Genomic DNA, 25,434 nt, shown 5'->3' on the forward strand with positions numbered 1-25,434 from the left:
CTATCTACCACAAGAATGGTTTCTGGCCCAGAAATTGTATTTTATTGACCATTTGGGCAGTATTTCCATCTCTTTCAACTTTCTGGTTTAAAAGCCTGCATTTGCGCTTGCTTCCCACCTTTTCTGTAACTAGTTTAGTCCAGATACAGATTTGCTGTATCCAGGACTGTTTATAAGCTTCTGTGCCCCCATGCCTTTCTGTGTTGGAGGGAATCCTTCTAGCTTACCAGTGGGAGTGGTAAGCACTAGGTAGCCTATCTACAACAAGATCCAGATCCAGATTCTTAGTTTTAGCACTTGAATTTGCTTATCCGTGCTCAAAATTTGTTCAGAACTTGTTGCAAGCACTAAATAAATTACAAATTACTACATCACTCACCCTTCATTACCTAGAGGAAAACAGTTTTGGTACTTACTTTCCTCACTTGCTTAGAGAAAAACAGCTCTTGTACTCACTTTCCTCACTTGTCTAGAGGAAAATATTTTTTATTAAGGCATGTCCAAGGGTCAGCTCCCAGTGTTCTCTCCTGTCTGTCTGATGAATCTGAGCATCTTGGGGCAATGTAGCAATTGCCTCATGTACACAGACTACCTTCTCCTCCTACCACCCAACAGTACAACATGTGAGAGATGCACTTATCTAGCCAAACTGGACGTAAAGCTCTCTCCAACCTAGACTGAACTTGATAGTCAAGAGGAGAAGGTAAACACTTGCACCACACAACACTCATCACATAGTCCCACTAAACCTGCACCACCAAAATCCACACATAGAAACACAAAAACATTCGCGGAGGCTCTCAATAATAATCTGCTCAAGCAACATAGACCTCCAAAGCAGAAACACAAGCAACCTCTCACCATCAACACAGCCCAAACGGCACATAGCCCACAGACTCAGTGTGCCACTCGACCACAGCCCATAAGGCAAAGCAACGTACCCAACACACTAATCATAGGTGACTCTATAGTCAGGCACTCTGATGTCCCACTCACTAGGCTAAACAAGGAGAAGGTCACTGTCAGCTGCCTGTCGGGTGCCGGGATCCGTCACATAACCCACACACTCAGGTCACTCCACAACAAGTACAAATATGACTCTGTGATTGTCCATGTTGGTGTGAATGACCTGAGATGTACCTCCCTGGACTACATGAAAAGAGACATGGAAGAACTCACCAATCTTGTAGCCCAGGCAGATATGACCCTAGCCCTGAGTAGCATCCTGTCATCACCCAGAATGATACTGCAGTACAAGGACAAAATGATTGACTTCAACAATTGGCTAAGCTTCTGGTGTCATTCTAAAGGGATCCAGTATCTGTCTGCCTGGGACAAAATGGTCGACAGACCACAATGCTTTGCCAGAGATGGCCTGCACCTGTCACCCCTGGGATTCCAGATACTGGCAAAGGCTCTTGCTGCCCCTATAGTGACTTTCTTAGGCAAGGTTCAAATGACAAATTCACAACCATAACAGGAACAGAAAAGCAAAAACTGAGGGTAATGCTACTCAATGCTAGAAGTCTAAATCTCAGAATGCACTCACTTGAGGCACTCCTTAAAATGGAGAACATTGATGTCTGTGCAGTGACTGAGACCTGATTCAAGGCTCCAGAGAACACCTCTGCATTGCCAGGCTATAACTCATACCACTCTTTTCAGCCATCTAACCTGGACCGGAACACCAAAAGCAGAGGTGTGTCCATATTCATTAAGGATATCCACACCTGCAGGCTAGTTGCTCAGCATAATGCATCCGAGGTTATCCAAGTGCAACTAACTCTGGGCAAAACTGCAATCCAAATTGTGGCTTGCTACAGATCCCCCACCATGCCCCAGGATTCCCACTCTTTTCTTGATATACTGGAAAATATTAGGGTTCAATCAAACACCCTAATATTGGGCAATTTCAACTACCCCACCATTAACTGGGAAAACTACTCATGTACCATCTCCTTCACTCAGCGCTTTCTGGAATTCATAAATTCCAATGCCTTGGATCAACTTATCCACAATCCCACCAGGGGCAACAATATCCTAGACCTTGTCATTACCAACATGAGTGACCAGTGTTCCACACCTGAAGTCAACTCCTCATTGGTCAGAGTCGACCATCAGCTAATCACCCTAGATATCCACATCCCGCCCCACCCACCCATTAAGGAAACCATGGAAAAAAATTTCTCCAAAGCCAACTTCATGCTACTTAAGACAGAAGTGGTGAACTTCATGACACCCATGCAGATGGACAATACAGTTACGACTGCTGAATCCTACACAAATGCACTCTATAAGCACTTACACAAGTGCATGGATCATGCTATCCCAAACAAAACCAAGATGCTATCCTGAAAAATAAGGAAGCCAATCTGGTGGTCCCCTGCCATAAATAAACTCTACACCAGAAGGAAGATATTGTTGCAAAAGAGAGTAAAAACCCATGAATGGAGTAGATCCCTGGTCAGCCTCAGCAAGAAGCTGAGACCCCTTATAAGATCCTCCAAAGCTAGCTATGAAAATAAGATTGCCACTCATTCTAAGGACAACCATAAAGCATTCTATAGCTATGTCAAGAATCTCAATGGCAACACCCAGATCTGCTCTGAGTTACAGCACAATGGCACAAAAATTACAGAACCAACTGATATTGCCAACATCCTGGCAGATAGGTTCAGTGCTAACTTTACCCCCCCACACACTCCCTAAAGGGCCCATACCTATAGAGGAAGAATGCAGAGTCCCTTTAATCACAACTTCACAGGTAAAAGCAGCACCCTCTAAAGCCAAAAACACAGCATCCATGGGGCTGGACAACATCCCAGGCTGTGTTTTAGATGAACTTCAGAATGAACTGGCTCCCCACCTAAGCACCATGTTCAGTCATAGCTTCACGTCAGGCTTTGTGCCCACCGAATGGCGCGCAGCAACAGTTATCCCACTCCACAAAGGGGGAGCCAACAATGATCCTGGGAATTACCGCCCTATTAGCCTGATGAGCCTGGTCTGCAAGGCCATGGAACATATCATCATGGAATTCATAAACAAAGACATTGGTAACCTCCAAACTCTGGACCCCACCCAGTTTGGGTTTGTTAAAGGCAGATCTTACCTCCTGAACCTGGTCGACTTCTTTGAGGCAGTCACCAAAGCCATAGTTGAGGGTAAGGTGGTTCACACAGCCTATCTTGACCTCGCCAAGGCTTTCAACACCATCCCCATTCTGGAATTATATCTAAACTCACTAAACTAGGTATAAATCCCTATGTCACAAGATGGGTTGCCAACTGGCTCACTGACAGAACCCACACTGTAAAAGTTGCAGACTCCAAATCTGACTTCAAACCAGTGACAAGTGGAGTACCACAGGGTTCAGTCCTGGGACCTCTCCTGTTTGGTATCTACTTCTCTAAAATACAGGTTACCACAGAAGGCCTCTGTCTAATGAACTTCACAGATGACTGCAAACTAGGAGCTATAGTTGAGTCCTCAATTGAAGTGGACATCCTACAGAAGGGCCTCACTGAAACAGATGCCTGGTGTCAGAGCCATGGCCTCAAGCTCAGTGCCGAAAAGTGCATTGCTATCCCCTTTGGTAAAAACTCTGTACCCATGAACTACCACATAGGCGGCAGTCTTCTTAACACCAAATGTGTGATAAGAGACCTTGGGACCCAGGTGGATGGTAGTCTCTCCTTAGATAATCACATTGCCACAGTAGCCAGGAAATCCTTCTACACAGCATACCTCATCACAAATGGGTTCTCGTCCCGGAAGAAAGAGGTCATTGTTCCCCTCTACTCGACACTCATTAGACCCATTATAGAGTACAATGCCCCTTTTGGAATGTGCCTCACAAGACATCTGTAGCAGCTGGAAAGGCCACAGAAGTACCTCACATAGAGAATTATTGGCCTCAAATAGATGCCCTACACTGATCGTCTCAAAAAACTCCAGCTTTACTCTGTAGCATATCACCTACTTCGAGGTGATCTCTGCCTAACATATAAAGCTATGTCAAACCCAGAGCTGTTGGACATGCTACACCTAAAGAAATCCCAATCCCTCTGAGCTACATGCTCTAGGGACCTAAACCTTGTTGCCACAATAAACAGGACATGCTGGAGTGATAGATTCCTGTCCCAGAGACTTCCCATACTCCAGAACAAGCTACCCATCTATATCAAGCAAAGTTCCTCATTAACACTCTTCAAGAAAAATCTTGATGAGTGGATGGGAAATAGGAAATACACCCTGGGGATCACTTCTATGGCTCTGCTCAACAGGGGCACAGGAAATTAACTTTCTTGGGTTGGCGTAAGCCAGGGAACTTTGTTGGCTAGGCTTACTTAAGCCCTTGGGCCGATAGCCTAGTACCTACCTATGAACCTAGGGTTACCATATTTGGTTATATGTAAAAGAAGACCTCTTAGGGCTGAAGAGCAAAAAAAAAAAACAAAAAGGTTTTCAGTCTTGTCTTTAATGCATTTCCAAATTAAAGACAAGCAGCTCTGTGTTTGGGGATTTTTGATTGGCCCATATGCCGGTATACAAGCCAATCAAAACCTCACACAGAGGACCCTTCTGTTCAATGCGGAACATCAAGCAGTTCTGCATTAAACAGAGCTCCGTTTTTTGATTGGCTCGTATACCAGTATACGAGCCAATCAGAACCTCGCACTGCGGACCCTCTTCTGTTCAATGCGGAACATCAAGCAGTTCCACATTGAACAGAGCTCTGCTTTTTGATTGGCTCATATACTGGTATATGAGCCAATCAAAAACGCACACAGTGGACCCTCTTCTGTTCAATGCGGATCATCAAGCAGTTCCGCATTAAACAGAGCTCCATTTTTTGATTGGCTCGTATACCGGTATGTGAGCCAATCAAAAAAAAAAAACAAAGCAGAGGAAAGACTCCGAAATAGGGATGTCTAGTTTTTGAAAATTCTGCGATTTGTCCGGGTTTTAAAACCTGGACAAATAGCAGAATTTTCAAAAACTGCCCGGACAGGAGCCCAAAAAAGAGGACGTGTCCGGGGAAACCCGGACGTATGGTAACCTTATATGAACCTATGAACTGTCCTTTTCATTTGAAACTAAATTTCTTAAGTCTTGCCTTTCATGGACTTGTAAGCATCTGCTGTATGTTTTCTGGGTGCTTAAATGATCCCATAGCACCATCTAGTGGCAGAACAGTGTAGAGTTCAATTAAGCTTCAAAAACAGCATGATGATGCGAAAACGGACACCTTGGCTCAATAGGCATCTCGTGAAGTTATTCTCAAGCTCTGGAGACAACTTTTATCATTTTCAGCTGAAAACTGTGTGTGTAAACTCATTTAGCTTTAATTTAAAGGCTGGAGCCTTCTGTATAACTGTTGACTGAAAAAATGACAGCAAAGCTGTCCCAAAAATGAGTGTAGCCATAGCAACATCTAAAGCTTACCAAAGCAACCACAAGTAAAGCAAAGCTTTTAGAATTAATGAAATCATGCCACAAAAAACACTATTCAAGTAATGTTATATACGCATAACCATAAGCATAGGGGTATACAGAAGCATACAGACCACATTAAACTACCAAAGAAAGAAAACTATTAATAATATTAAACACCAAAATAAGACAACCAGCCTCAGCACTACATAACATAACCTTCTCAACATCTCATCAATCTCCCCACAAAGGGCTACATTTGCTATTCATAAACCGGATTGTGTAATAAAGCAAAGAAGAGGCATCAGATTTATAAGCACTAAGTAATATAGTTAAAAGCAACAACTAATCATTATCATAAACATAACATTCTACCAAGCATTTTTATTTAACTACATATAATATGTACTATGAGAAAATATACCAATATTACTAAAATCAATTAAAATAAACTACTAATCTTTATCACAAATACAACATTCAACCAAACAGTTTTATTTAACTACTTATAGTATGAGAAAAAGTACTATTAATCATTTAATGTAAAATGCAGTAACTAAATATAAAACTATACCATCACCAACAGCACTATAGAAGGCAGTAATAAATTATCTGTAAACAAAAAAAAGCTCACAGATCTTACCTGTTGATCCAATTTCATATCCCCGGACTTTTTTGGGTCACTTACATGTAGAAAGGAGGCAAATAAAAAGATATGCATTTGTTGTTAGTTATTTTCTAAGCTTCTTCTTTTGTTCAAAGGTTTTCCATGTTCCATTTTCTGGCAACCTCTTTAGACTAGCAGTAGCCCATTCCATGTCTTCAAGTTTGTCCAGATGTTTATTTGTTTTAACAAAAGAAAGAGCTGTGTCTAAGTCCTCAGAAATTCTAGTTGCATTTTGGTGAAAGATTTTTAACCTGCAGGAAATAATAAGTGAGATTTTATTTGGTTCTTTTTAAGTTCTTTTATTAAAGGCAAAAATACTTTCCGTTTGGAGATTACTGCTGGTGAGTAATCATTATCGAAGCTTACTATATTGTCCTTTACCTTAATTGGTGATTTTGCCCAGGCAGTTTTCAGTACTATTTCCTTATCATGAGATGAAAGGAATTTAACAATCACAGATTTAGTAGAACTAGTTTTTATATTAAACTATAATATACCCCATTTACCTTACATACACATAACAGGTCTCTCTTTCTTCCAAGAAAGTTATTATCATCTGTAAGTTGAAAAATACAGTTTTAATCGTGTAAAATTATGTACATATCAGAGTAGTTTTATTTGGATATGATAAGTAGTGTATTATCCTATACAACTTTCCTACAGACTAAATGAAAACTGATTATTCTGTAACATATGAACCTATAATTACCTCAGTGTCACTGCTCGACAGAGGCACAGCAAAATAATGGGTATAGTTCCCCATACTAAAGGGGTGGCGTAAGCCACAAAACAATGGGCTAGGCTTATAAATGCCCTCGGGCAGATAGCCTAGTATGAACCTATGAACCTATATGTGAAGGGTATGTATTCAGATATCAAAATCTATTGCACTTCTGGCTAGCTGTGTTATAAGTAAATGATAATATGAGTGCTGATAAATCACATAGCTATAATCAGATGGTACAATTAAGATGTAGCCCTAAGAACCATACCTCACTAAACTAATACAAATTATCTACTATTAGTAGTCTTACTGCAAAAAAGAATGTGAATTTGCCATTGTCTTATTAGAATTATCATATTTTTAGTTGCTTATGTAACATCCAGGGTTCTGTTTACTTTGTTTATAAAGAATTACATTTCCTAAAAACCAACTATGCATTAAATCATTAATCCAGCCCAGCCTATAGTTGACAGGATAGAAAATATTGTGATTTGAATACATGCAGTATTTCCAACTAAATTCCTTATGTTCAGGGATTAGAGAGACTAAATGAATTGAATATGGTTTTAAAAATAAACTGTTAAAAGAAAGCTACTTTGCACAGCTTATATGAGGTAAAAACAAATTTACAAATTATTTTATAACTGTCCTTTTCATTTGAAACAAAATTTCTTAAGTCTTGCCTTTCACAGATTTGTAACCATCTGCTGTATGCTTTCTGGGCACTTAAATGATCCAGTACCACCATCTAGTGGCAGAACAGTGTAGAGTTCAATTAAGCTTCAAAAACAGCATGATGATGTGAAAAACAGACACCTCGGCTCAACAGGCATCTTGTGGAGTTATTCTCAAGCTCTGGAGACAACTTTTATCATTTTCAGTGGGAAACTGTGTGCGTAAACTCATTTAGCTTTAATTTAAAGGCTCAAGCCTGCTGTATAACTGTTAACTGAAAAAATGACAGCAAAGCTGTCCCAAAACCGAGTTTTGTCATAACAACATCTAAAGCTTACCAAAGCAACCACAAGTAAAGCAAAGCTTTTAGAATTAATGAAATCATGCCACAAAAAACACTATTTATCATTCAATGTTATATAAGCATAACCATAAACCAGGAAAGGAGTATACAGAAGCATACAGACCACATTAAACCACCAAAGAAAGAAAACTATTAATAATATTAAACACCAAAATAAAACAACCAACCTCAGCACTACACAACATAACCATCTTCACATCTCATCAATCTCCCCACAATGGACTACATTTACTATTCATAAACCGGATTGTGTAATAAAGCAAAGAAGAGGCATCAGATTTATAAGCACTAAGTAATATAGTTAAAAGCAACAACTAATCATTATCATAAACACAACATTCTACCAAGCATTTTTATTTAACTACATATACTATGAGAAAATAAAACAATATTACTAAAATCAATTCAAATAAACTACTAATCTTTATCACAAATACAACATTCAACCAAACAGTTTTATTTAACTACTTATAGTATGAGAAAAAATACTGTTAATCATTTAATGTAAAATGCAGTAACTAAATATAAAACTATACCATCACCAACAGCACTATAGAAGGCAGTAATAAATTATCTGTGAACAAAAAAAGCTCACAGATCTTACCTGTTGATCCAGTTTCATCTCCCCTGACTTTTTTGGGCCACTTACATGTAGAAAGGAGGCAAATAAAAAGATATGCATTTGATGTTAGTTATTTTCTAAGCTTCTTCTTTTGTTCAAAGGTTTTCCATGTTCCATTTTCTGGCAACCTCTTTAGACTAGCAGTAGCCCATTCCATGTCTTCAAGTTTGTCCAGACGTTTATTTGTTTTAACAAAAGAAAGATCTGTGTCTAAGTCCTCAGAAATTCTAGTTGCATTCTGGTGAAGATTTTTAACCTGCTGGAAATAATAAGTGAGATTTTATTTGATTCTTTATAAGTTCTTTTATTAAGGGCAAAAAGACTTTCCTTTTGGAGATTACTGCTGGTGAGTAATCATTATCGAAGCGTACTATATTGTCCTTTACCTTAATTGATGATTTTGCCCAGGCAGTTTTCAGTACTATTTCCTTATCATGAGATGAAAGGAATTTAACAATCACAGATTTAATATAACTAATTTTGCTGTTTTTAGGAGTTACCATGGACCTGTGTGCCCTTTCAGTACCATAGGAAAGTGCTTCAAGAAGTTCCAAAATTTCTGGCAACCACAATGTTAAAAACTTTTCTATGTTATTCTCTTCTATATTATCAGGTAATCCAAATATTCTTATATTAGTGCAGCAAGATCTGTTTTCAAGATCATCTACCTTTGATAGCAGTTGAGTATTTTGTCTTAAAAGAAATTCAATATTATGTTCACTTTCCTGAATTCTGGTGCCCATATCATTAAGAGCTGTTTGGATTCCCGAGATTTGATACTTCTGTTTTTTTAGGTCTTCATGGATAATATCCATTTGATGTGTACATCTTTCCTTGAAATCATCCAGCTTCAAGTCCATTCTGTCAATTTTGCTGGCTAATTCTTGTATATTAGTTAGCAGGGATTGTATTTCCTTTTTAAAGGTAGCATCCTGATGTGTTGTTTTAGAGAAGCTCATCTTTTAACTGGTGAAGATCAGAGTATCACAGAACTTTTGACAGGAAAAATGTAATTATTCTAAAAAAAAATTAGATACTATCCTTCTTTATATAAAGAGGAATAAAAAACTTAAAAAAATATCCAAAATAGGATAGTTATTTCATAAAATTCCTGTCAGAGAAAATCTGAAGAGACAGAACAGAAGAGAAATGCTGCTACTCAGTGCTCTTCATGGCCACTCCCCCATGGTATTATTTTGTGAGGATTGGGAAATCCATTCTCACTAACATTCATGCCATCTTAGATCCTCTGCATCAGGCTAGGCCGGCTATTAAGTAGCTAAGTGCAAGTTAGGTTTGGCAAAAGGCCACTCTTCTGGTTATGTAAGGCTGAAGGATAGTTAAACCACAAGCTGAGAAAACTGAAGCAGGACAAAACTGGCCATCTCCAACAGAAACAGTTTAATACTTTTTTTAGCCTATCTACCTATTACTCTAAATTTAATCCCAGTTTTTCTAACATTGCTTATCCCTTGAGTGGCCTAACCAAGGGTGAGGCTCTAGTTAAGGTTAAGTGGACAATTGCCATGTTCAGAAGCAATGAAAATATTTCCATATTTTTCCAGTTCTTAATGCATACTGATGCCTCTGAGTTACAGACTTGCCAAGTTATAGATGCACCTTTTTGTAAGTAGTATTTTCATAGTGATAGTCATTGTTTTGAATAATTATATGGTTATATTAGATAATTTTATGGTTTACTAGAAATATTTGTTTTCTTTTTACTTTTTTATTAGTTGAAAGGAGTGTATTTAGGTACTGCTTCAGTTTAGCTGTCATGACAGCAATTAATAAGGAAGCCTGAGGTAGGTTTTCTGTGCTTTTACTGACTTAATTATTTTTAATATCTATACATATTTTGTATTTATTTGAGTTTTCTGGTAGTGTACTTTTGTGATTTTATGTACATTTTGTTGTAATTTATAACATTTAATGCAGCTTTTATATTGCATACTGTTTAAGGATGCTGATTTACATTTCTTACTTTCCAATCATTACCATGATTCCATTAAAATTTATAGTGCACATGGATGCATGCACACACACAAACACACATATATATATATATATATATATATATATATATATATATATATATATGGATCTACTTTTCTTCATCAAAATTACACTTGTTTGAAAAAGAAAAGTAGATCCCCACTTCAGCGAAAGTGCACTTCAATGAAACTGCACTTTTGCTGAAGTATAGCTGCCGGATTGGCTAACCCCCCCCCAAAAAAAAAACACACAAAAACATCTTTTGCAGGGGGGCTGCACCCCACACACCCCCCTACTTTAATATTCTCACTCGGAGATCACACTACAGTGAGGAAAAGGGAATATTCCCTTATCCCCACTGTATCATGATCTCAGCACTAGTTTGCTTAGTTGCATATCAACACTAATCATTGATGTACAACTAAGATTACATGCAAACTGCATGTTTTTATTTCTTCTTTTTTGTTTATTTTTGTTTTATTTTTATCTTCACACGAAAGTGCATTTTCGCAAAATGCACTTTTGCGGTAGTGCATTCGCGAATTTGCGTTTTGTTGAAACATAAATTCAATGTAGTAAATGGATTCCAAATATATATATATATATATATATATATATATATATATATATATAGATCTACTGAAAATAATCAAAAGACCCAAGTGCTGATGTTCAAAATGTCAACCACACAACATCTACAATACAAATATTGAATATGCATGCACCCAGCAACAATCTTTACATCTGCAAAATTAAAGCAAACAAAAAAAGAGACAAAAACATGTTTTCTTGCAAGAGCACAATCCTTTTGCAAAAAACAGTGTGGGGGCTTCATCCTCCACACCCACTGCTAGCTATAAAGACATTCATATAACGTTAAGATTGTACAATATCAGGAAAAGGGTATACTCTCCAACCCAAAGAATTGTGCAGTCTCTCACACCCACTGACCATCTGCTTAGTCAACCAAATTTTGTTGACTAAACAGACATCAAAGAAAATTACATTTGATTAAATTCATATACATGCAGAATCTAAGTATACGGCATAGCACTTTATAAAGTTAACTGACAGTAGTATTACAGGTGGTAAATGTAAGAATAAATATAAGTCATGGTGAATGAGTACCTTGGCCTAAATTAACACATTTCATGAAACTTTCATGAAAAGTTTTTCAAAGACTCAAACAGTTCTCCAAATCCAAGATTTTTTTTTGTTGTTTAAATGGAAAATGTACGCCCCTGCTCATTTTACATGGAATGTGCTTACTGAGTCTGTTTCTTTTTTTCTGATAGATATTTTTAATATTATTTGATTAGAGTTTTCAAATCCTTTACTTTAATAACCACTGATAGTTCTGTGTCACCATTGATCTGGATTGTGATAAAAAATAATTCACTGGATTCACAAAAGTGTATTTATGTAATCACGTTGTCCAGGTTTTTCTTCTGAGTCTGTGACCCTTTTTACAGGGAATATTTGAAATAAAATTACAGTGTAGAAGTTTGAAATTGACAACACAATTAGTCTTTGTGAATCTTTACATTTGATTTTTCAAACTTCAGAAACAGTAGACCATTATTTAATCTACTAGCTCCACAATCGTTTCAGTAAATGAAAAGAGCAAGCTGCCACAATCTGACTGCTATTTTGACAGCTGTCAGTCTGTGGCTTTTCAAAGTTTAAAAAAATGACTAGCCAGTGGCTTAGGAAATTAAAGCTGTTGTGTGTATGTGTGCACTTGTGTATGTGTGTGCATTTCTCCAGTGGAATGTCACAGCTCCACTGCACTGCCTATCCAGTGTCACATCGATGAAGTACTCTTTTGATACTGAACAATAGTTCTTATTACCCAGAATAGCACTAGATTGTGCATAAATGTACTTTATTTCATATAATACAAAACTGAATGTTAGAGCTCCGAGTCAGCTGGGGAAGAACTAAAATGCTAAATGTTGCACTTTGGAATTATTTTTAAATACTGTCTATTACTTCTCCATTGCTATAAAGTAGAACACAAAATATCACAGTTCCACTTACAACCCCCCATCACAGCTCCAAAAAGGGAAGTGCAGCACAAATATTTCAAAATAGCAGTCACTGTAATAGCGTATCATTGTGTTGTTAAAATATGAGAGCCGTCTGATAAAATGCAACCTATAATGTTAAAGCTCCAGTCTCCACTCTCATACAAGTACTACTATACCAAGTGTGGCTTCCAGGAATTGCGCACACACACACACACACACACACACACACACACACACACACACACACACACACACACACACACACACTGCAGCTTTATGCACATGTTCACTATTATCTATGACATTTCTAAAAGTCTAAGGGCAGCATTTATTTTCTTAATTTACTTAAACTATTTTACCAAATCCAAAAGCACATTAGTGTAAATCACTTCTTGGAATATTCTGTGGGAATGGTGTAATAAAACATGAATGCAGATTTGTTGCAAGGAGGAAGACACTATAATACTCAGACTACCCACAAAGACATAAAAACCTAGAATCACACTGAAGTAGACAAAAAAAACGGAGAATCACACTGAACCTCTACAGACAAGCTGCATAAGATTATGAACACTAAATGAGTCTGATTGCAATTCTTTAGAGGAAGGCATACATGAATTTTGCCACCTTATTAAATTTGATGCCAGCTGGCCATGCATATTGACTGATTCATTCTTATGACAAGAGTAATTTGGATTTCAGAATGAGTCCAGGCACCAGAGGGCCAGTTGATTTTATGGGACTATATATCTGAGAATTTGCTGTTTATTCTTACAGATATATATTAGATTTCAACATATACTAATACTCAACTGAAGTCAGGGTCTAACGGATGTGGAACCAGAATGTGATGGGTTCATGCTGATGCCTGTAATGTGATAACACTGCAGGATTCACCGCTAGTGTGGCAATAAAATGGAAAAGGCCATCTATGTGATTTCTGTGGCTGTCTACCTGTCTAAATGATAACCACTTAAAGGAGTCTCTAACTAAGTCAGAGCTAAAGCCAGCCCTTACCATGTCTTGAACCAGTCAACAATGTCCCTATAGACTAAATGTACCCAGAATAGGATATCATATCTGGCCTGGCAAGGATTACCAAAAATATCCCAGAGACAGAACATGCTAACATGCAAAAAGGTCAAGTGATGGATAATTGGAATGTAATAATTGTAAATAGATACAGAAGTGGAAGGGATGGAAATAAAAAAAATACATAAAAATGGTTGATGTTTATTTTATATAGGTCTGGTATTGATGGAGATCTTACCTTGCCCCTTCGTTTTAATTCTGTCTGTTCTTCCACTGTAGTCAGATAATTTACAGCAGCATATTCAATCACAGAAAGGAATACAAACAGGAAACTGACCCACAAATAGATATCAACAGCTTTAATGTAGGACACTTGAGGCATAGAGGCATTCACTCCTGTGATTATTGTTGACATAGTCAGGACAACTGTAATTCCTGTTTAAAACAAATATAGTAGTTAGTAAAGAAAGTTACAGACAGATTCTTAAGAACAACAAAAACAAAATTTAGTAAATGCTGATTGCAATGCCTCGATTGTTTTACATAGTGTGGATCCTCGGAGAGGGTCATGAAATGATAAAATGATAGTGATGATGCAGTTACCCCCTTTCTTTAAGGAAATGTTTGATGAGTAGAGCAGTCAGTTAGTATAGTGTATACAACACATACTGCAATAGCTGGAAATGAAGCACACAAATATATACTTTAAAGATCTCATAACCCTAAAGCATCCACTTTTTCCATGTGGACTTTTCCATAGAAAATAGTATGCTGACCTCATTTCAGATATTTTCAACATTTTATTGTATTTTTATAGACAGGGTATCCTGATCCTGTGATCTTTTTTTCAGGGGAAACATAGATTAATATTTGTAGTTGCTAAGAGAAATTTGGTCATGATGATGGATAAATTCTTCTAACTTTATTATTTTCTATGCAAATAATCTACACAAGACTATGAAAACTGAATGAATTAATTGACTGTCTTTAGAGAAGTCATAAACAGATATTGCTGCCTTATCAAAGTTGCCATTTGCAGGCCATTTTAGACCTACATTAAGATGTCTAGCAACATGGCTGAAAATGATATTTCGCTTTCTGAAATAGCTCACAAATTACAGATTGCAGCTGATACAGTTTCTTTGACTTCACAGTTGGAATGAATGTCTAGAAACAGGCACTACTGTAATTTTCTTTGAGAAGTCAGTCAGTTGGTCTACTGTGGTTAAACAGTGAGCTGCAGTTTGAACATCCCCTACATATCAGAAATACACACATCAGTATAGCATATCTGAATCTGTTTCACAGTTAATACACAGGCTCTAGTCAAGGAAGCTACTTCACAAGATCTGTAAAACAAAAGTATTTCTACAGCAGGGTAAGCATGATTCTGTTAGAAATGGGTAAAACAATTACAAAATGCATTTTAAGCAAATTTTAGTTAATGGATTGTCACTGAAAACGCCATGGGCCAATCCAAAAAAAGCACAGCATGAGGCATTTTAGCAAACAGAAGATTGGCTGTAATAAACACTTTTCACAAACACAGTACTGCAATATTTTTAATCCATTAATGCCTATCAGTTGACCCGTATTACTATTCTTCTGTTGTAAACTGTTTTTTCTCTCCATTTATACTTAGTGTAGTATACATTCCTATATGATCTAATTGCCCATCTGCACTAGTACCACATTACCCTGTTTTTACATTGGTTAAATTGTTTCTTGAGTGATATTTAAATACACAGTGAATTTCTGGGTCTCTGTCTTTTTCTGAAGAGATTTCAAGCCTGCATAAACTAAAAGCACTGCTGATGATTCCCTGCTAGTTATTTTTCCCACCCACCCTCTCTCTAAAAGCACTGCTGGTAATTTCCTGCTAGTTATTTTTCCCACACACCCTCGCCTTTGTTAATTTGCTTTTTAAATCTGATGATTTTAAGCTGACCACCTCTTCTGTAAATGAAGCTTAATAACTCCTCCCTTTCTACACTGCTATCTTTAATTATTTATTAGTCTTTACTTGTACTTATATAATTCCTCCCTTCCATCTCTCTCCCTCTCTCCAGCAGGCTGCAAGGGAGTTACAGGATTCATTGGAACCATCCCTAAAGCATACACACAGCAGGCTCCTCATCCAATAGGCAAATAGGCAGTGTGAGGCCACTCAATCCACCCATCAATTGTTTAGGACAAACTGTGTACCACCTCTACTGTTGTGCTTTAAGTTCATTGGAAACATCATAAAGCATACACACAGCAGGTTCATCCAACAGGCAGTCTGAGTCCACTCAATCTATCCACCACTTATTTATTACAAACTGTGTGCCACCTCTGCCATTGTGCTTTATGTAAGTGTTAGGGGTATCCAGTCTTCTGCATGTATTTTAGCTTGCATGGTGACTAGTCTGAAGACAAGTGCTTCAGTGTCTTAGTTTGTAAACAATAGCTTTATAGTCTGTAAACCTTCATCCACTGATATCCTGCTGGTCAGCTTTTACTCTCTACATCCTAACAGACACTAACATTTGCTCTTACTGCTCTTAATCAAAATATTTATTTCTCTTATATTTTCTTCATTTCTTCTAGACTTGCTATTCCTACTATTTATATCCTCCTGTCTTAGTGGAACTGCATATAAATTATAAATATTATGGCAGCTTAAAAAAAACCTTTGCCACTATAATAGCTCCATTTTCTTAGACCACAGCAGTCCCATTCATAGTTACTCTCTTAACTGTGCTCAATTCATTGTTTTAACAGCCTACTGACTCCCTTCCTTAAATGTGCTTCTCTTCCTGTGTAGCCACTTTCAGTGCAGAGCCAGTATTTTTCTAGAGCTGCACTACTGCATTCTGGCTTACTTTTTCTTATTATTTTGCTGATCTGTTGGGTTGGGGTAGCCTTTGGACTTTGTATTTCAAAGTCCATAGAAGCCTGTTTACATTATATAGTTGTTCAAAGAGTCAAGTGCAATTTGTTACTGTCATCACCTTTAGTCAGGTCAAGGTGATATTGAACGAGATCTACTAAAACTGTGTCCTAGAGCAACGAAATCAAGACTTTAAACTAGTATTTTTTTAAACTGCATTGCTCCTTTTACTTATCTATCTCTGCAGATTTTTGGCTTTTTAAGTTAAATTACTGATTGTTTTTACTCTGTCTCTTTGCCAAGTTTTCAACCTGTGTTGAGTCTACATTTATACTTTCATAGCACCACCCACATATTCCTCAAACCAATACCATCAGTTCCTCTCGATGAAAAACTTTCAACAGAATTGCTTCCAGTAGTAACACCCACTCTAGTTTACCACCCAAGACTCTCTCAAACTGTCATTATCCTTTCCCCCTATAACTATTAAATTACATCCCTAAAACCAAACCAGTACATTCCTAACATTTTCTAATCCTAATTTACAACAAAGATAAACCCTAAATTAAAGATGCTCATAACTCAGATTATTTTTCTATTTCTCCTCACTCCACTAGTGTTTATCACCAATTATCAAATCCACCTCCTTCAAATACTTAGGACATCAACCAGTCCTCACAAAGAATATCAACATCTACCCAGCCTGCCTTTCTCCATAGCATCCTGTTTAACAAACCATGTCTGATTTATTTATCTAAAAATATCTCAAAACTGAATATCCAAATTTACAACCAAATATCAAGCCAAGACCAAAATATAACTGGCCACTCTCTTCGCTCTGTAAAATATCAGTTCAAAAAAATTAGTGGAGATATTCACCCTAACCTAGAGCCACCTGTTCATAAACCATCACTTCCAACCCCAAAATAAACCAGTCACCTAATGCATCTCAAAAAAATTTAAAAAAAAATAGAACCCAAACTCACCTTATTAAATATGAACCTAAAAAGTATGTGCAATAAAATCCATGACATAAAAAGCAAAATAACACAGGATCCAGAGTAAAGTTTAATGATTTCGTCCCGTTTATTACAGAACTTCTTCAGAGCATTCAAACAAACACATTAATTTCCTTTTATACTACCAGTCATCATCCATGACATACATGCCTGCAATGCCATGTACACTCCTGATGTAGTCATAGCTACTGAAACCTGGTTTAAAAAAGAAATAAAGGACAATGAGATCACCTCCCCAGGTTTCAATATACGTAGGCATGACAGAAAAAAATAAACATGCAGGTGGTGTAGCAACCATCTATAAACATTCTCTAACCATTGCCCTATTTACACAGGAAATATCCAAATTTAACAATGCTGAACCTCCAATAACACTCCTAAAAATCAGCAATAGGAAAACTATATGTTTAATAGCAATTTATATACCTCCAGGGAATAACACTGATACTGCTGAAAGCATCCTATATTGGATATCCCCACAAATTAACCATAAAACTATAATGCTTGCAGACTTAAATATAGACTGGCAACTCAAATTCCACTACCCCCACTGAATCTGTAAACTTGTTCACCTTCAGGCAATTAATAACCACACCTACTAGAATCAATAAAACTTCAGGGAGACACTCAACTTTAGACTGCATTCTTACAAACAAACTATACAAACTGACAAAAGTGGAATGCCTCTCAGATATCATAAGTGACCACATACCAACATATGCTATTAGAGCACACCATAATCTAGATAAACATATCATCTCTAATCAAATATGAAATATAACCATTTCAGCAAGATATTTTCAATGAAACACTAAAACAATATAACTGGAATGTACTTAGAACAATGCCACGAGATACTGCTGTAGAACACTTTAATAACATATTCTTACAGACCTTAAATAATCTAGCACCAGTATGTAATAAAAGAGTAAAGTCCAACCCCACACTATGGCTGACAAAAGAAACAAAAAAATCACGATAAAAAGGGATAAAGCCTTGAAAATTTGTTATAAAAATAGAACTCAAAATGCCTTCCAGCAATTTTACACATCTTAGAAACCTGGCAAAACTCTATGTCAAACAAGATAAGCAAAGATACTATACCAACCTACAAGTCAAACATAAAAATAACCCAAAACATTTTTTGGTCATCACTAAATAAACTACACCACCCTGGCAAGACCATCACCCCCTCTTCAAAAAAAGATAATATGACAGACCCTATCCCATCACGCTTTAATTCCTACTTTATACAATCAAAATTATCTCTCTTAGACAGTAATATGTCTGCATCTCTGTGTCATTCCTGTCCAGTAGAAACCACCTGCAGCTTTTCAGTTTTAGTCTAGTACCTACCTCACTCATAAGGAAGTTGTTCCTTAAACTAAAATTTACTTCCATAGCTGTAGACCAACAACCATCAGACTATCTAAAAATGGACGCAGAAGTCATAGCATTCCCTTTGTCCATATTAATTAATAGGTCCATAGCAGAAAGATATACCCCATCACTGTGGGAAAAATCCTATATCATATCATTGCGCAAAGGTGGCATATCTACAGAGTGTAATAACTTCAGACTAATAGCAGTTTTCTCTCTCCAAAATATTACAGAAATGCATCTGTTTGCAGCTGTTGCAATACCTAACCTCAAATAACCTGCTCTCAGAAATACAACATAGCTTTAGGCCCCAGCACAGCACCACTACTGCCCTATTATATTTTACCAGTATAATAAACCAACATAGAAACAACGGTCTGCTTGTGTCCACCATGTTCTTGGACTTGTCAAAGGAATTTGATACTGTCTCACACCAGCAACTGCTCATTCAGCTCTCCTTGTTGTGGTTTCTTAGTTACCTATCTGGAAGGCAATAAGCCATTAAATGGCAGCACACCTACTCATCCTTTCAACCAGTTACTACAGGTGTCCTTCAGGGCTCCATCCTGGGTCTTCTCCTGTTTAATATACTTATTAATGACCTCCATACATCCAGTCACCATGCTAGCTTAGCTCAGTGTGCAGATGACTCAACATTAATATGTGCGGCCTCAACAATAAATAAGCTCCAAGACATTACCCCAAAATCTTTCTCTTCTGTATAAACCTGGCTCAAAGAATCTAACCTCTACTCAAACTAAAGAAAACTAAGTTAATGCTTTTTATCTCAAAAAGTTGCCAAAATCAAAAGCATTTTTTACCATAAAGTCAGCAAATAATATTGTCATTAAAACTGTAACTCACAGTAAATGTTTAGGCATTATAATAAATGACAATCTCAAATATGACCAGCATAAACTGCACACCATTAAATCTACACACCAAAAATCAGGCCCCCTTTACACGGTCAATGTATTCCTTAGAGATACTGCAAGAAAAACTCTAGCCACCACCTTCTTATTGCCAACTCTCTTATACGCTGCTCCTATCCTAACAAGCTTAAACAATACTCAAAGAAAGAAACTTGCCTTCTGGTACAATAAAATAGCTAAATTTGCCACCAGTCTCCCTCACAGGACACACCATTGTCATAGCTTAAAGCAATTAAACTGGCTTAAACTACACAACTATCTAACATATTCACAACTAACTACAGCACACAAACTCATTCAGCATCCAGCAAAATGCCCTGCACTACAAAACCTATTATTGCCCTACTGTCCAGCAAGGGACCTCTGCTTTAGTAACAAATTCTTATTATTTACAAATAAGTCAAATAATCTTCCAGGAGACTTCCAAGGCACTGCTAAACTCTGGAATAGTATCCCCACACAAACAAAACTCTGACAAACTCATTAGTTTTAAACCACTGCTTAAACAATATCTTAACCAATCCTGGTCCTGCATGTTCTCATCAGAAGGTTGATATTTTGTGTTGACCACATAATACTCTCAACCTCTGACTGAAATAACAAAAATAATTTATATATAACTGCTGCCTATACAGTCCACTAAGTTGCAAGTTGGCTTTCTGTTTAGTAACTTTCACCACTGTAAAGTCTTAGAATGTCTAAATGTAACTACTGTTTGTGTATAAATAGAAATAGAAATGTAACTAGTTTTTGTTAAACTGGAACTTGGTATAATGCAGTGTAAGCAAATGCAGCTATTCTCCCAGGGCTTCTGATGAAAATGGGTATTACTCACTAGGACTTTCCTGGTAAAGAAAGACAAATAAGTAAATGAATACATTAAAAATAGTGATTTTTGCCTCTTATTATCTGTTCTTCTGATTTACTTGCTCTGAATTCAATATCTAGCTAGATGTTGGATAAAGTAGTGCATTTTTTTACTCTAGCAAGCACTTGTTTTTACACCAAGAGGTCAGTAGATTTTCTGTCTAGTGCACAAGGGGGTAGCCTGGTCTGTATAGGTTGGGGAAACACTTGAGATTTCTTAATGTTTTATTGGCTGGAAGAATCTTGTTTTTAGTGCCTTTATAAATTCTTTACAGTTGAGTGGCTCTTGGCTGTATACAAAGTGAAATACTTTTATTGAATAATCACACTTTTATAAGCTGTTTAAAGTACACTGCTGTATCCCTATCTTTAAGTTTTTTATGGTAGCATTTTGTATCTTTTAAGTTTGTTTGTGGTAGCATTTCACTTACTGTGCTTTTACATTAGGAGGGCTGGGATTATTCATCTAGTGGCAGGAAGCTGTGCTGGGAAGAACATAAAAGGGCTCTAAGTATTTTTTTGCACTTCTGTTATATACTATGACTGTACTTCAGCAGTTTCAAAAAAACAACAACAACAAAAAAGTGGTACTGTCCACTGCTGCTTTAAGTAGTTAGTTGTACTGTACTACATTATTTCTGTTATTGCTCGTAGTTTGTGTGGTCTTGTTACACTCTGGCTTCAAACCAGATATTCTACATGAAGAAGTTGTTCTTCTGCTCCCTCGTGGCAGAAGTATGCTGATCTAACCTGTCTGAATTGGGGATTACTGTTGGAAGGCTTATTGTGTGCATTTCTGAATTGGTAGTTTCTCTTTGCTCATATTTAAACCTTGCGTTTGAGCTGTACTGCTCTTTGTGCAGTGGCAGTTAGCAGTACCCTGTATAGATGCAAAAGCATAGAAGCTCAGTTTTTCCCTAAACATCTGTCAGTGAATTCCTTCCAAGCTTTTCTGCTGCTCTGGGAGTAAATCAGTTGTGCACTGAGTGGCATTGCCTTATTGATGAACTTTACCCTGCACAAAGTATAGGTCCCTCTTGTAGTCTAGGTGCTACCAGCACAGTCCTGTTAAATTAACCCATTCCCTTCCCTAATAAAACATACAGTAAGGGCCTTCTATCATGGATGGGCAGTTTCCTGTCATCTCTCTGGCCAGCCTGATAGACATGGGCATCCTGAGGCAATGTAGCAATTATTTCATGTATACTGACAACCACTTACTCCTGAAACAAACAAACAAATACTTTATGTGGGAGGTGTAGTTACACTATGAAATTGGAGGCAAGACTTTCACATAAGGACAAATCGAATGCCAAACAGGTTGTCAGCACACACTTCTCCACTAAGTGACGACACAACACATAAACCCACATATACAAATATACTCACTAGTAAATTAAAAAATAGCCATAACATATAATAACGTACAGATACACACACACACACACACACACACACACACACACACACACACACACACACACACACACACACACACACACACACACACACACACACATATGCACACCAGTGTTTCAACAAATAATCCCATTGGATGCAGCACTACAAAATCTAATGTATTGGTTATAGGTGACTCCATTGTGAAACACATGGATGTTCCCCTTACCAGGCTGGATAAGAAGTGTGTTATGGTTCGCTAGCTATCAGGTGCTAGGATTAGTCAAATCATTCAAATCGCTCAACCACAAGTACTGATATGCCTCTATCATAGTCCACATGGGGGTGAATGACTTGAGACATACCTCACTGGACTATATGAAAGAGAGATATAACTGAGCTCTCAGATTATGTGTCACAGGCAGATATAAGCTTAGCCTTAAGCAGTATTCTACCTTCTCCAAGGATGATGCCACAATATAAACAAAAAAATGATTGACAATAATTGGCTTAGATTCTGGTGTCAGTCCAAAGGGATCCAATATCTCTTAGCCTGGGAAGAAATGGTTGACAGGCCATGCTGCTTTGCCAGAGATGGTCTGGACCTTTCTCCTCTAGGTTTACGTATACTGGCAAAGACATTAGCCACCCCTATTGTTCCTTTTTTAGGCAATGTTAAAATAACCAACCTCTCAACATAACAAAATCCTCTCTAGATCAACTCAGGGTACTGCTGCTTAATGCTAGGAGTCTAAACAAGAAACTGGACTCCCTGGAAGCACTCCTCACTTTTGATGTCTGTGCAGTTACCAAGACACGATTCAAAATCATGGAAAGCACCCTGGCCATGCAGGGCTACAATGCCTGCCATACATTCAGACAACACATTTAGTGTGAAAGAACCAAAAGGAGGAGGTGTATCCATCTTCATTAAGGACAAGTACACTTCAAGACTGGTCAAACAGTATGACTCTCTTGAGCTACTCTATGTCCAATTAACTATAGGCAAAGCCCCCATCATAGCTAGCTATTGGTCCCCCACCAAGAACTAGGAAAAGCATACTGCATACCTGAGCTTACTGAAGCCATGTGCCATGCAGCCCAACACCTTACTTATTGGTGATTTTAATTATCTTACAGTCAACTGAGAAACATACACAACCACAAACATGCTGGCTCAAAGGTTCTTGGACTTTGTCAATGCAAATGTTTGGAACTACTAGCCAGCACACCCATAAGAGGCTCAGATGTCCTGGACATAATACTCACTACCATGGGAGAGCATTGCACCCATCCCCATGTGATGTCCTCCCTGGTAAGATTGAACCATAGAGAGGTCTTGTTCAATCTAATTATAAGACCAGATACTCCATCAAGTTAAAAAATGCTTAAGAATTTTTTAAAGACAAATGACCTCCTACTAAGTGATGGTATAAAAGTGTCAAAGCCGCTTCAAACATAGATAATGCAGACTCCTATACAGAGGTGTACACCAATGCCCTGTATAACCACTCAAGCAGTTGTATTGAATTGGCTGTACCTGAATGGATTAAAACCAAGTCTTGCCACAAAAACAAGCTATACAACAACAGAAAGAAACTAATGTCCAAAACAAACAAATTAGAGATCTTGTCAAGTTCTCCAAAGCTAACTACAAAGCAAAACTAGCCTCCCTAGCTAAGGTTAAACACAAAGCATTCTTTAACTACATACGAAATCTAAAAGGAAATACCCAGCTATGTGCTGAACTGGTTGTGGATGGCACCACCCATACTCAACCAGAGGTAATAGCCAACCTGCTAGCTGATAGAGTTGGAGCAAACTTCATCCCCTGTCCCCTCCTGTCATCCCCCAAAGTATACCTGTCACAATTCCTCAGCCTAATATATCAAGAGAGCAGGTAATCTTGGCACTCTCATAGGTTCATAGGTTCATAGGTTCATACTAGGCTATCTGCCCAAGGGCATTTATAAGCCTAGCCCATAGTTATGTGGCTTTCACCACCCCTTTAGTTTGAATCTAAAAAGCTGTGCCTATCATTTTTTTCTGTGCCTCTGTCAAGCAGTGACACTGAAGTAATCCCTGGGGTATCATCTGCGATCTCCCATCCATTGGTCAAGATTCCTCTTGAGACAAGGCCAGCCGAGTGCTCTGCCTCCACATGTGCGGGATTTTGTTCATAGGGAGTCTCTGGGTGATGAATCTGTCCCTCCAAGCACGTTCTATTTATAACCGTGTCCAAGGTTTAAGTCTACCCTTGTGGTTCCACCAGGGGATCTAGATTTTTTGAGGTGAAGCATATTCATCCAAATCTGGGTTTTATATAGGCACAGGTCACCTCTGAGCTTAAGCGGTATGAGAGACTGAATAGAGCCTGGAGTTCTTTCAGTTAGAACAGCATAAGACATATTTTTGAGACCCTTTATCCTTTTGGTGAGGAACTTTTGGGAGGCCTTTCAAGCTGCATCAGGTGTCTGGTCAGATACGATTCGAGGCAGGGCATTGTACTCAATCCATAGAGTCTAATGTAATTGTTGATGAGAGTGGTAATTACAAGGGGGCGATGACCTCCCTTGATCTAGATGTGAATCCCTTCATGATAAGGTGGGAAGTGATATAGAAGGTTTTCCTAACTTCACTTTAGCTTAACATGAGTGTCAAGCAGAAAGGCTACTGTCTTTAAGATTTTGGATCCCTGATGACTTTTCTGTGCTCAGTGGATTGCCACCTATATGGTAGCTAGGGGTAACCTTGTTTTCCGAAGAGGTATGACTATGCATTTTTGGCGTTTAACTTCAGGCCATGGCTCTGGCACCAGTTATCCATTTCTGTGAGGCCCTTCTGGAGGATATCTGTGTGTCAGATGTGTTTTCGACTATGGCCCAGTTTGCAGTCATCTGCAAACTTTGTCAGCTCCCATAACCCTCCTGTGTTTTGCTTGTGCCTTCCAAAAGTAGATGCCGAACAAGAGTGGACCCAGGACCCTGAGCCTTGTGGGACACCACTTGTGACAGGCTTTGAGGTCCACAACATGGCTCCAGCAACTCTGACCCTGTGGGTTCTGTCCTTAGCCAGTTGCAGCCCATCTTGTGATGTATGGAGTTTTACATTCAAGCTGATGAGTTTTTTGATGATACCTGAGTAGGGGTGTGTCGAAGGCCTTTGCCAGGAGTCCGAGGAGTAGGCTGTATGGACTGCCTTTCCCTCATCAATGGCCTTGGTGACTGTCTCGAAAAAGTCCACCAAGTTGCAGAGAGCAGGATCTCTGCCTTTGACAAAGAAAACCAAACTGGGTTGGATCCAAAGTCTACCAAAGTTCCTATGTCTTTTGCTATGAGTTCCATTATGATCCTCTCTCATGGCTTTGCAGATAAGGCTTGTCCAAGCTAATGGGGGCGGTAATTTCCAGAGGGTCTGGCCA

At 38.0% G+C, this 25,434-nt stretch overlaps 1 protein-coding gene across 1 annotated transcript in view; it reads right to left on the reverse strand.

Moving 5' to 3' along the window:
• The window catches only part of GABRR3 (gamma-aminobutyric acid type A receptor subunit rho3), a 366,702-nt gene that overhangs the window by 43,592 nt on the left and 297,676 nt on the right, over window positions 1-25,434 (reverse strand). Inside the window, exon 7 of the mRNA XM_044071761.1 lies at window positions 13,784-13,980. Within this exon, the coding sequence (XP_043927696.1) occupies window positions 13,784-13,980 (197 nt within the window). The remainder of the gene's footprint in view (window positions 1-13,783; window positions 13,981-25,434) is intronic.

The sequence above is a fragment of the Protopterus annectens genome, chromosome 5.part0, assembly GCF_019279795.1.
Source record: "Protopterus annectens isolate FY-2018-M chromosome 5.part0, PAN1.0, whole genome shotgun sequence".
Classification (NCBI taxonomy): Eukaryota; Metazoa; Chordata; order Ceratodontiformes; family Protopteridae; genus Protopterus; species Protopterus annectens.